At 49.0% G+C, this 12,574-nt stretch overlaps 1 protein-coding gene and 1 long non-coding RNA gene across 2 annotated transcripts; both read right to left on the reverse strand.

Moving 5' to 3' along the window:
- Positions 1-4,052: 4,052 nt before the first annotated feature.
- LOC125545470 (uncharacterized) lies at positions 4,053-6,740 on the reverse strand. The gene is made up of 4 exons (XR_007300044.2): positions 6,441-6,740; positions 6,170-6,358; positions 4,863-4,968; positions 4,053-4,339 (listed from the first exon to the last, which is right to left on the reverse strand). It is a non-coding gene; the product is annotated as an uncharacterized LOC125545470 (long non-coding RNA).
- A 1,524-nt stretch (positions 6,741-8,264) lies between these two features.
- LOC125545469 (chloride channel protein CLC-c-like) lies at positions 8,265-11,682 on the reverse strand. Its single transcript, XM_048709416.2, has 7 exons — positions 11,352-11,682; positions 11,072-11,272; positions 10,804-10,981; positions 10,455-10,717; positions 9,871-10,140; positions 8,647-9,778; positions 8,265-8,566 (listed from the first exon to the last, which is right to left on the reverse strand). Exons 1-7 carry the CDS (start codon positions 11,612-11,614, stop codon positions 8,480-8,482), a joined length of 2,394 nt encoding a protein of 797 aa, XP_048565373.2. The 5' UTR covers positions 11,615-11,682; the 3' UTR covers positions 8,265-8,479.
- Between the last annotated feature and the right edge of the window lie 892 nt (positions 11,683-12,574).

The raw sequence follows: 12,574 nt of genomic DNA on the forward strand, positions 1-12,574 counted from the left end.
CATCTATCTACAATAACATAGACAAGCAAAATACTATCAGGTACTAAGTTCATGATAAATTAAAGTTCAATTAATCATATTACTTAAGAACTCCCACTTAGATAGACATCCCTCTAATCATCTAAGTGATCACGTGATCCATATCAACTAAACCATAACCGATCATCACGTGAAATGGAGTAGTTTTCAATGGTGAACATCACTATGTTGATCATATCTACTATATGATTCACGCTCGACCTTTCAGTCTCAGTGTTCCAAGGCCATATCTGCATATGCTAGGCTCGTCAAGTTTAACCAGAGTATTTTGCGTGTGTAAAACTGTCTTACACCCATTGTAGATGAACGTTGAGCTTATCACACCCGATCATCACGTGGTGTCTCGGCACGACGAACTTTGGCAACGGTGCATACTCAGGGAGAACACTTTTACCTTGAAATTTAGTGAGAGATCATCTTATAATGCTACCGTCAAACAAAGCAGAATAAGATGCATAAAGGATAAACATCACATGCAATCAATATAGGTGATATGATATGGCCATCATCATCCTGTGCCTTTGATCTCCATCTCCAAAGCACCGTCATGATCACCATCGTCACCGGCGTGACACCTTGATCTCCATCATAACATCGTTATCGTCTCGCCAACTATTGCTTCCACGACTATCGCTACCGCTTAGTGATAAAGTAAAGCTTTTACAAGGCGATTGCATTGCATACAATAAAGCGACAACCATATGGCTCCTGCCAGTTGCCGATAACTCCGTTACAAAACATGATCATCTCATACAATAAAGTATAGCATCATGCCTTGACCATATCACATCACAACATGCCCTGCAAAAACAAGTTAGACGCCCTCTACTTTGTTGTTGCAAGTTTTACGTGGCTGCTACGGGCTGAGCAAGAACCGTTCTTACCTACGCATCAAAACCGCAACGATAGTTTGTCAAGTTAGTGATGTTTTAACCTTCTCAAGGACCGGGCGTAGCCACACTCGGTTGAACTAAAGTTGGAGAAACTGACACCCGCCAGCCACCTATGTGCAAAGTACGTCGGTAGAACCAGTCTCGCGTAAGCGTCCGTGTAATGTCGGTCCGGGCCGCTTCATCCAACAATACCGCCGAACCAAAGTATGACATGCTGGTAAGCAGTATGACTTGTATCGCCCACAACTCACTTGTGTTCTACTCGTGCATATAACATCTATGCATAAACCTGGCTCTGATGCCACTGATGGGTTATGTAGTAATTTCAAAAAAAATCCTACGCACACGCAAGATCATGGTGATGCATAGCAACGAGAGGGGGGAGTGTCTTCCATGTACCATTGTAGACCTTTAAGCGGAAGTGTTATAACAACGCGGTTGATGTAGTCGTGCGTCTCCACGATCGATCGACCCTCAGCCCCGAACGTACGACACCTCCGCGTTCAGCACACGTTCAGCTCGGTGACATCCCACGAACTCACAATCCATTAGATCTCGGGGAAGATTTTTGTCAGCACGATGGTGTGGTGACGATGTTGATGAAGCTACCGACCCAGGGCTTCGCCTAAGCACCGCTACGATATAACCGAGGTGGATTATGGTGGAGGGGGCATCGCACACGGCTAAGAGATCAACAGATCAATTGTTGTGTCTATGGGGTGCCCCCTGCCCCCGTATGTAAAGGAGCTAGGGGAGGCGGCCGGCCAAGGAGGAGGGCGCGCCAAGGGGGGAGTCCTACTCCCACCGGGAGTATGAGAGGATAAGGAAGGGAGAGGGGAAGAGAAGGAAAGGGGGGCGCCTCCCCCTCCTTGTCCAATTCGGACTAGAGGGGAAGGGGGCGCGCGGCTTCCCTTGGCCGCCCCTCCTCTTCTCCCACTAAGGCCCATTAGGCCCAATATACTCCCCGGGGGTTCCGGTAACCCCCGGTACTCCGGTAAATGTACGAAACCTCCCGAAACACTTCCGGTGTCTGAACATAGTCATCCAATATATCGATCTTTACGTCTCGACCATTTCGAGACTCCTCGTCATGTCCGTGATCATATCCGGGACTCCAAACTACCTTCGGTACATCAAAACACAAAAACTCATAATACCGATTGTCACAGAACTTTAAGCGTGCAGACCCTACGGGTTTGAGAACTATGTAGACATGACCGAGACATGTCTCCGATCAATAACCAATAGAGGAACCTGGATGCTCATATTGGTTCCTACATATTCTACGAAGATCTTTATCGGTCAAACCGCACAACAACATAAGTTGTTCCCTTTGTCATCGGTATGTTACTTGCCCAAGATTCGATCGCCGGTATCTCAATACCTAGTTCAATCTCGTTACCAGCAAGTCTCTTTACTCGTTCCGTAATGCAACATCCCGCAACTAACTCATTAGTCACATTGCTTGCAAGGCTTATAGTGATGTGCATTACCGAGAGGGCCCAGAGATACCTCTCCGACAATCGGAGTGACAAATCCTAATCTTGATCTATGCCAACTCAACAAGTACCATCGGAGACACCTGTAGAGAACCTTTATAATCACCCAGTTACGTTGTGACGTTTGGTAGCACACAAAGTGTTCCTCCGGTAATCGGGAGTTGCATAATCTCATAGTCATAGGAACATGTATAAGTCATGAAGAAAGCAATAGCAGTAAACTAAAATGATCAAGTGCTATGCTAACGGAATGGGTCAAGTCAATCACATCATTCTTCTAATGATGTGATCTCGTTTATCAAATGACAACTCATGTCTATGGTTAGGAAACATAACCATCTTTGATCAACGAGCTAGTCAAGTAGAGGCATACTAGTGACACTATGTTTGTCTATGTATTCACACATGTATTATGTTTCCGGTTAATACAATTCTAGCATGAATAATAAACATTTATCATGAAATAAGGAAATAGATAATAACTTTATTATTGCCTCTAGGGCATATTTCCTTCAAAAGGCGTTGAGGACGACCCACAGCGGCGGCTTGTGCTGGGCTCCGGCGAGGAGGAGGTCGAGGCTGGCGCACAGGGCTCAAGGACGAGCGCGCCCCTCAGGCACGAGGCGGCGGCTGCTCTTCTCGTTGCAGGGGAAGTAGATGGCAGCGGCAGGGAATTGGCGCGGGCTCTTGGGCGTCCGGATCCACCGGGTAGAGACGAGGCAAGGGTGGCTAGGTGGTGCTGCTCCTTCCTGTTCAAACAAGGAGAGAGGGAGAGCAGGGGAGGTCAGAGAGGGCATCAATCAGGGCGCGCGGCGGAGAGGTCTCACCGGCAAGGTCCGGCAAGAAACGACGCGGACGGGAGGCTGCAGGGAGTCGGGGATGCGGGAGCTGCTGCTTGCCGGCGTCGGGGTTCCCTGGAGAAGATCGAGAGAGAGAAGAATTCAGAGGGAGAAAGAGAAAGAACCGGAGGGAGGGAGAGACCACGTGAAGGAGAGGGGCGGCGCTCATCTACTAGACGCGGGCGCGGTGCTCGGGGAGGAGCTCGATGCGGCTGCGGGCTGGCTCCTCGGCCAGGAGGAGGGAGGAGTCGAGGGGAGCCATGGGAGGGCTCTGATTGGGCGGTTCTGAAATCAAGGTGGAGGCTTTCGGGTGGATTTGGATCGGGAGGATCCCGAGGTGGAGAGAAAGGCAGGTAGGTGGCGGCGGGCAGGAGGATGGATGGGACAAGTCACTACAAGAAATTTGTTAATACGTGACGGTGACAGTCCGTCATGGACTAGGAGAAAACTGTCGATGTCCGTCATGTATATCGCGTGATAATTTGGCATCATGCTGACCATGACGGATTTTCACCGTCATGGATTTGCCCCAGGCCCAAATCATTGTGACGGAACAGTCCGTCATGGATTGACGCCACGTAGGATTTTCAATTAACCAACTGCAATGACGTGGCTGCCTACATGGACACTATTTTCTGTCACAGAAATCGTCACGGATTTTGGGGCAATTTAAATTTAGTTCTTCCCATTAGCCTATTTCATTCGGCCCAATTTTCAACAACTACATTTTTAAGCACAATGCGTTCCACAAATTATAATGCAAACTATGGCCCAAGACAAAGTATTTCCAAAGTTTCATACATACATATATGAATCAACATGCAATCATCCACAGGTATTTACAATATAGAAGTTTACAAAATTATCAGGAAATGATAATTTTACAATATAGGTTGACAAAATATCACTCAACAAAGTTAGGAAATAGTACAATCCAGCTCACACAAAGAGAACATTTAAACTATTGAAGTTATTATTCATCTTGGCGTCGGCCCTCCTGATGGAAACTATGTATCATGCCATGCTGATTGTTATTGGAAGCACCAAGTAGCCCACTATGCAATCATACCTAGCATATTTACAAGACCATTAGATATGTTAGATATAAATAGATAGAAGAGAATTGCAACAAATGTAAAAACTGAATCACGTCTTATCCAAAATTCTAGTAGTTGCTTAACTAACTAGCAGATCTCACAAAATCTACACTGCTAGTGCTCGCACGGTGAGAAAAGAAAAGAAAATAGCCAGCAGTAAGAAGTGTTGTGCTCATGAAGTAACTCAACCAAACATTTTTCAAGAGCTGGATTCCAAATTATCTTCTTCAGTGACAAAGGGACATCTCAATAATCATTTAATGTAAGTAAAAGACCAAAAGCATGGACTGAGTTTTTGGTTGGAAGAACAAGCATGAATTATGTGTATTTTTAGTCAAGTTTACTTCCAGCAAACATCATAATTCACAAATGCAAATTGAGCGAGTGCCATAGCAGAACATAAGGGCAAATAGATGTTTGAGTAAAGTGTATGAATATTCAGTGCACTGTCCAAACTTCATAGACATTCAAGAATGGTGTTCTTGGCGAGCTCACCGGGGATGATGAGGCGGACGGAGGACATGGGAGGTGGCAGCCATGGCACTTTTTCTCAATACATGCAATAAAACTGCAGATAAGAACAAGCATGTACCTACAGAATCTACATATACGAGTTTTTCTTCATTTAGATATAAAATGGTATGAATTTCTCAATTCTAAAAGCTGGCAGGATAAATGCTGTAGGCAATTACTATTCAAAAAATCAGACAACATACATCGGACTTCTGAATTAGCAGTGTACAACTACAAAGCAAACAATCTTACTCTTAGTCATTTGATTGAGATTAATGAATTGACTTGAGAACAAAACGCTAAAAAACATGTCGCTCTATTAATACAGTAGCAAAAATCGTGTCTCGAAGAGCTATTTTAACAGAACATATATACTCCGTGCTTACACACAGACGAACACCAATACATGGAAGAAATATAATTAAGCAAGGCGGACAACACAAAACAACTATTTACAACAGCCTACCAACTAGGAGCAGTAAAGGTCAGGCACATACTTAACAGATAAAGAACAGGAGCATCATATACAACAGATTATTGCAACAGGCACATAATGAAAGAACTTGCAGTTCATATTTAAGCGGGACAGTTGCAATAAATCGTGTGAGCAAACTTCATGCTTAAGAAAGAAAGTAGCAATACTCTGTCCCCAAAATAGATGGCAGATTATGTACAGAAATATGAACATAAATAATGTCAAACCAACATCAATATATCCACCACTAGATATACTTTCATAATATATTTATTGAACACTGTAGTTGTTGATATTTTCTCCTACATATTTGGTCAAACTTAGAAAGAAATGACTTCTTGACTGAATTTATACACCATGTATTTGGGGACAGAGGGATTATGTCTTAAGGTTGTGCTACTAGAGACAAGACCACAATTAACATAGTATATTACAAATTTACACAGTTGGATACAAATACAGTGCACACAAATTAAAATTTAGCAAGGTGCACAACCCAGAACAACTATTTACAACATACCTACCAACTATTGAGCAGTAAAGGAGGACAACTGCAATATATAATCATATGAAACAAACAAGTCGACGTTGCAGCATGCATGCTTTGATTTATGTAAGCAACAAAAAACCTAGTGCAACAGATTTATGTTTTGTTGTTGTACAGTATATGTCCATAGTATCTCAAAGAGAAAAAGAGAAAATATCACAGATCTTCATCACAGAAATGCATTACCTATCTTGTTTGGAACGAGTGCATGGATGTAGAACGAAAAACATTGTGGGACAGAGGGTATGGAGAGAAGCAAAGCCTCACCAGACATCGCCCTCCTTCTGCCCGACACCCTGGAGAAGACCTCCTAGAAGACGCGGAGCTCCATGAGCGACCTGTCGAAGGCACTCGCACCGGTGCCGCCGTCGTATCTACTCTGGCGTCCACATCCTCGCCGAAGATAAAGCGGATGGCGCCGTCCTCCCAAAAGCCCAGTGCGTCCTCCGCGTCCATCTGAGGAGGGAGAATCGAATCTGAACGGGAAATCCGGGGGCGAGAGGAAGAAGAGGATGCGGGAGAGCAGATCCATCGGTACCTGAACGAATGCGGGAATCCCTGCGCGTCGAGGGCGGGTGAAGGCGAGAGGCGGCCTGGGTGGAGGTGAATCGGGCGGAGGAGCGAATTCGCCGGCTTGGTCTTCTGCCGCGGCAGGGCGGGGCGAGATCCGAGCGCCGCCGCTGGGGTGAGGAAGGGCACACCGGCGTGTAGGCGGCCGGCAGCGGGGGCGGGCTCCTCTACTGCTCGCTGACGGAGAGTTGTGGGAGGAGGGAGGCGAGGTAGTAGGTGGCGGCGATTGGGAGTTAGGAGGGGCCTGCGGACGAGGGAGAGAAGAGGGGCCGAGGACGAGGGTTAGGGTTAGCATTTTATATGGGTAAAGATTAGATGGGCTTTAGCGGGCTTGGGCGGGCTTGGTGGGCTATACCACGCCATCCATGACAGTTTTAAAAAGTCAATAGAAATCTGTCATGGATTAACAAATTTCTTGTAGTGAGTGGCCTAAAAACTAGGGTTTCCTCCTTATATATAGCTAGTTGATTTGGGTAGGGGCATCCTAGCCCCTCCAATCGTAATCGGACGGTCCGAGATAATTAGGTTAGGAGACTCCAACGAGAAACTGATGATACTTTATAGATGTTTAGGGATGATCCGGACCCATCGGTAACGACAGCCCGATTCGGGATCGGGAAAGTTTCGGACGCGCACGCGAGGGGGTCTGAGAGAGGTCGACAAAGACAAGCGGGCCTAGCTGGGGCTAGTGGGCTATGGAACGAAGGCCTCGGGCTGAGAGGAGAGAAGAGAGAGAGAGAGAGATCCGACAGCAGTTTTCGGAGACCGAAAACGTTCGACGTTAGACCGGCAGCGGTGCCGCTATAGTTATCCGTTGGGGCAACAAACGAGCTCCGAATGCGATGAAACTTGGTGGGCGGCGTATTGACAACATAACAATACCGCATGCCAACTTTCAACCCATTCCGAAAACATTTTTCAGCCATTTATAAAATACTATTTCGGACGTGCCGCACGCGCGTGCAAGTGTGTCTGGGCTTAGAACGGACAACGGAAAGAACTTGGAGAACCCGGACGGATGCAAGTTTTGAAAACATAATGATGTTATGCACATGATGACATGGCAAGATGTAACACACAAGCGAATGACATGGCAAAAACAGCGAATAACTGGAAGACACCTGGCGCAACGGTCTCGGGGCATTACATTCACGCACATCATGGCGTATCCTGACCCTTAGGCTACTTAAGTGGGGAGTATCATATACTAGTATCATGCATATGATACTAGTGTATGATACTACCTTCATAGGAGTAGTGCATAGTATCATAGAGTAGTATCATAGATGATCATATTTATTATCATACATGACAGAAAGTAGTATATCATTTAATATGATACGGTATCTACGTATGTTAATCTAACCCTCTCTTATCAATATGTTTGATATTCTCGAATGCATGATACCAGTTATGATATCACCACTATAGCCAGCCTTTATGGCCTTATATAGTCTTCTCAGGAATTCCTCAACAGCCTTCTTGGTTAATTTGTCAACAATCTCTTTTGTCTGAACTTTGACTTTGTTCACGCAATTTTTTTTGTGTGTGTGCGCGCGTGTGTGGGAAGCAAGCAATTCATTATCAAAGTTGGAATTTAGACACCAAAACTGTACTCGACAGTTCCTCCCACCGACGCATGGTGGTGGCGCCTATAGATCGTAGTGAAAAATCATGGCGACAACGATGGCTCTCGGTCAACGATACGCATGTCATCACGGAGTTGACAATGGCTATCAATCGATATCAGGCATGCCAATAAAATAGTGAGCACTAATTATCGATGATTTGCTTACAACTTCAACAAAATCCACTAATTCAGGGTCGATCACACCACTTCTTCGCGGGGTGCTAGCAAGTGAGCCTAAAATAGCTAAGGGACTCACTAACAAAACTAAACGCAGCTTTGCAGTAGACAGTAGTAGAACTAAAAATACTTTAATATGTGCAAAAGAAAAAAGAAAACGTGCGTAAAATATATGCAAAGAAAATGACCGCGATCTTCCTCTACTCGCGAAGGACGTTCTCGAACAGCCCGCGGATGTACTCCGGCATGAAGTCGTGGCGCGTCAGGATCCCCAGCACCGGCGGTCTCTGCAATGCACACGCACGCGTGGTCAGAGGATGGTAGAAATGGCGGCAAGTAATGGCGGAGCTGGGCAGTGAGTTCTTACCCCGGGGGTCCTGGGCACGACGCACATGTGCCGGAGGCCGAGGTCGCGGAAGAGCACGGCGGCCTTGGCCAGCGACATGTTCTCCAGGACGGTGTAGGGCGACCGGTTGGTGATCGGGTGGAGGTCCACGTACATGTCCATCTCCTCCTCGGTGAGCCTCAGCTCGTCCACCTCCATCGCCTTCCCCGACGACCCCACCTTGGCGAAGTCGAAGGGCTTGAGCTTGCGGAACACCTCGGCGGCGCCGGTCTTGACGGGGGCCCTCGTGAAGGTCCTGCCGTTGAGCAGCACGATCAGGTGGGAGCGCAGCACCAGGCCGCACAGCTCCGGCGCCGGCGCGAACGGCTCCTCCTCGATCACTGGGAACCCGTTGTGGCCCGTGCGCCGCAGCGTGTTCACCACGGAGCCGACGCGCTCCACGCTGGAGAAGGTGATCACCGGCCCGGACAGCACGTCGCTGGCCACCAGGCTTCGCATGCACGCGTCGGCGTGCACCTCCAGGAAGGGGAGCCCCTTCATGCGCACGATCTGCTCGTAGACGCCCTTGTTGAAGCAGTCCGCCACCGTCTTGGAGACGAGCAGGACCAGCATGATGAGCGGCAGCAGCAGGAGGTCGTTGGTGAGCTCCAGCAGGATCACGCACACCGACACCGTCATCCGCATGGTGCCGCCGAGGAAGGAGGCCGCGCCGACGATCGCAAAGAGGCCCGTGTCGAGGCCCGAGCCGAAGACCTTGCCCACGAGGCGGCCGAAGGAGGCACCCGAGAGGATGACGGGGATGAAGAGGCCCGACGGCACGGCCACGCCGTAGGTGATTAGGCCAAGGGTGTACACGCCGATGAAGAACGTGAGCAGAGTGTACACTCCGAACTCGCTATCCGTGCCGCCGCTGAAGAGGTTGCGGATGGCATCGTCGTTGGTGTTGAAGAAGAGAGAGGCCAGCGCGTTGTAGTGCCCCGCCGGACACCAGAACTTCTTGTAGTTGCCGTTCCGGCCGATGGTCGGGCACTTGCCGGGGGCGAGCTCGGGCGGGCACGGGACGCAGGGAGACAGCGACGACAGGCCGAAGGAGCAGCACGAGGTGACAAGTGAGATGAACACCGTCATGAGGATCTTGTACGGCGCACCCTTCCTGCAAATTCAAACCATTCAGTGATCCAACTTCCTGAAGCTCTCCGAGAAATGCTTTCGTTTCATAAGGAGGTTAATTCGGATGAAGATTACTCGTTGATGACGCCGTATCTGCGGAGGATCTGGTCGACAAAGTGGTTGAAGAGAGCTCCGAGCAGCCCGCCGAGGATGCCGAGCAGTATGACCGCGGCGATGTCAGTGGCAGTGTAAGTCGTCACCCGCGAGCTGACGTCGAACATGATCAGACCCCCTTTGCCAAACAGGCCGCAGTTGCCGCTGCGGCAGTACTCTATCAACGACCGCAGCACTATCGCCGACATTGCCGTTGTGGAGAATGTCCTCCACAGAAGCGCACTCCGCCACCTGAGAGATCAGAAGGACAAAGGGTTTCTGTTATATGGAAGTAATGGGAGGGGATTAGCCCGGTTTGAAAATTGAAAAGATCTCGCTACAAATTTCATTCCACAGTTCAATGTGATCATATTATCAGGACCAAAGACTACCAAAGGGGTGATTCCATGTGACAGATGATGAATTTATGTGAAACCAACCTTGGGTGAAACTGCACTTTCCCAAGGAATAAACACTAGTAGCAGTTCTATGCGCACTGTAGCATTTCCGACAAAATCAGGATTGGAAATAGAACATGCACAGTTTTAGTAGTAGTAAAAATTTACCAAGTCGTTGCTTCCTCGAGCGCAAAGAGGACGCCGCCTACGGGGGCGCGGAATGCTGCAGTGACGCCGGCCGCAGCACCGCAGGTGATAAGATCCCTACGGTCGAGGTCGTTCTTGAAGTACCTGATCCAGTTCCACGTGAGGCCATACTTGCGCGACCCCCCTTGGGCGAGCATGGCGGCAACGCAGGCACCAGTGTGCACCATAGGCCCTTCTTTGCCCAGCATAAAACCGGCAGACACCCCCAATATGGAGCCAATAATCTGCAGGTCCCAAAGTCACAACTTAATCCTGTCCAATGTGCACCGAAACATCCATTGGCAGTGAGTTAGAAAGAAAGTGGTCTGACCTTCACGAAGAGGGTGCTGGGCGCTAGGATGGAGTGGGCGTCGACACCGTTCAGATAGGCCTTCACCTCCGGTATGCCGGAGCCGGCTGCCGCGGGGGCTAAGTAGGCGCAAATCGCAGCCGCGGATCCCGCGAGAACCGCATTGCAGGCCATGTATAGCAGGAACGCTTCCAGGTTCCTGAAGCCACAGAGATAGAGATGATGCGCCGTGCATTGTTTGGGTCTTTGGGAGATGGCATTGGTGGTGTACATGTCTGACTAGGTATACCTGTTTTGCCGCATGAGGTTGCTGGTCAGGAGCAGCTTGTAGCCGGCGATGTTCTCGACGGCGATGTTGTTGAAGAATCCGACGAGGCCAACGAAGGATCCCACGAGGAGCGCCATGAGCCATTTGAGGACCTGGTACTGGAAGATCTGGATCCTCCCCCTCGACCTCCAGTCCTGCTTGTACACGTCGTTCTCCACGATCCTGAGATCTATCGCAGATTAGTACAGAATTTAGGACGAAGTTCAGAGGATCGCGGTAGATAGGGTTTAGGGACACGCACTCGTAGTCGAGGCTCTCGATAGGGCAGACGTTGGTGCCGACGACGGCCATCTGCGACGTGGTGTTGGAGCCGCGCTGCCGCAGCAGCGGCCGCTCCAGCCCGCCGGCCGCGTCCTCGAGGTCGCCCCACCTGACCGACCTCGCGGACGTCGGCGCCGTTGCCGACACCGGCGTCGCCGACGGCGTCGGGGGAGCCTCGGGTACGGGTACCGGTGCAGGTACGGGGCGTACGGCCAAGGTTTTCTCCCGTTTAGCCATGGCCATGGATCTGTTTTCCCGAGTCTAACCTAATCTAATCAAACGCGCCGCGCGTTCTTCGATCCTCCGCGCCGAATCTGCAAAACGTAAACACGGGCATTATTGCCGGGAATGGGATACACGACATGTGTGGAATTAAACGTATCTGGCTTCGTTTAAGAAGAAAGGATCTCGCGGAATGCGATTCTGCCCTAACCGCCTAATGGATAAGGCTAGGAATTCAAACGAAACGAGACGAGGATCCGTGGGTTACGTGGACTCTTACGACGACGAACAGATTGGCCGGATCGGATCTTCAGGTGGAAGGACCAGCGCCTGTGAATCTCTTGGGATCACGCGGCGGTGCTGTGGCGCTGCCGGCTCACGGCGATCATCGTCGCCGCCACGGGACTCTCTGCCGATCGAGAGAGATGCTGGTTGAGCACCCTCGACTGCACTGCACCGACCTGGCTGTCGGGTTCGGGTCGGAGAGGAACGCGGGAAGCAGGATAACTCCGTGGCGATCGATTTTGTTCCCCGCCGCTAATTCATTGCGCTGAGGGAGACGACCAAGTGAAGGAAGGCGACTAATGCGGCTGTCGGGTCAGATCAGCTGGATCCGCTTTGCACGGGATGCATGCAGGGCTTAGCTTGAACGTGGCTATGGCTTCGCAACATATATGCACCCACCCTGCGTGCAACACAGCTGAAGCATTTTGTTGATCCTAAAAAAAACAAAAAAAAAACTGAAGCATTTTGTTTTTACTTGACAGTAATAAGACTTTATTTCTCAAATGATAGCCATGACGTTTACAAGAAGTTGAGAAATAAAATCAGGGAAAAAAACTTTCCCAAAAAATCAGAAAATCATATTAGGTTTGTCTAAAGTCAAACTTTATATACTTTCAACCAGTTCGTAGAAAAATATATTAACATATGCACCACCAAATCAATACCATTGCATATATTTTCACATCATATAAACTT

The sequence above is a fragment of the Triticum urartu genome, chromosome 3A, assembly GCF_056163025.1.
Source record: "Triticum urartu cultivar PI428250 chromosome 3A, HENAU_Tu73, whole genome shotgun sequence".
Taxonomy (NCBI): Eukaryota; Viridiplantae; Streptophyta; class Magnoliopsida; order Poales; family Poaceae; genus Triticum; species Triticum urartu.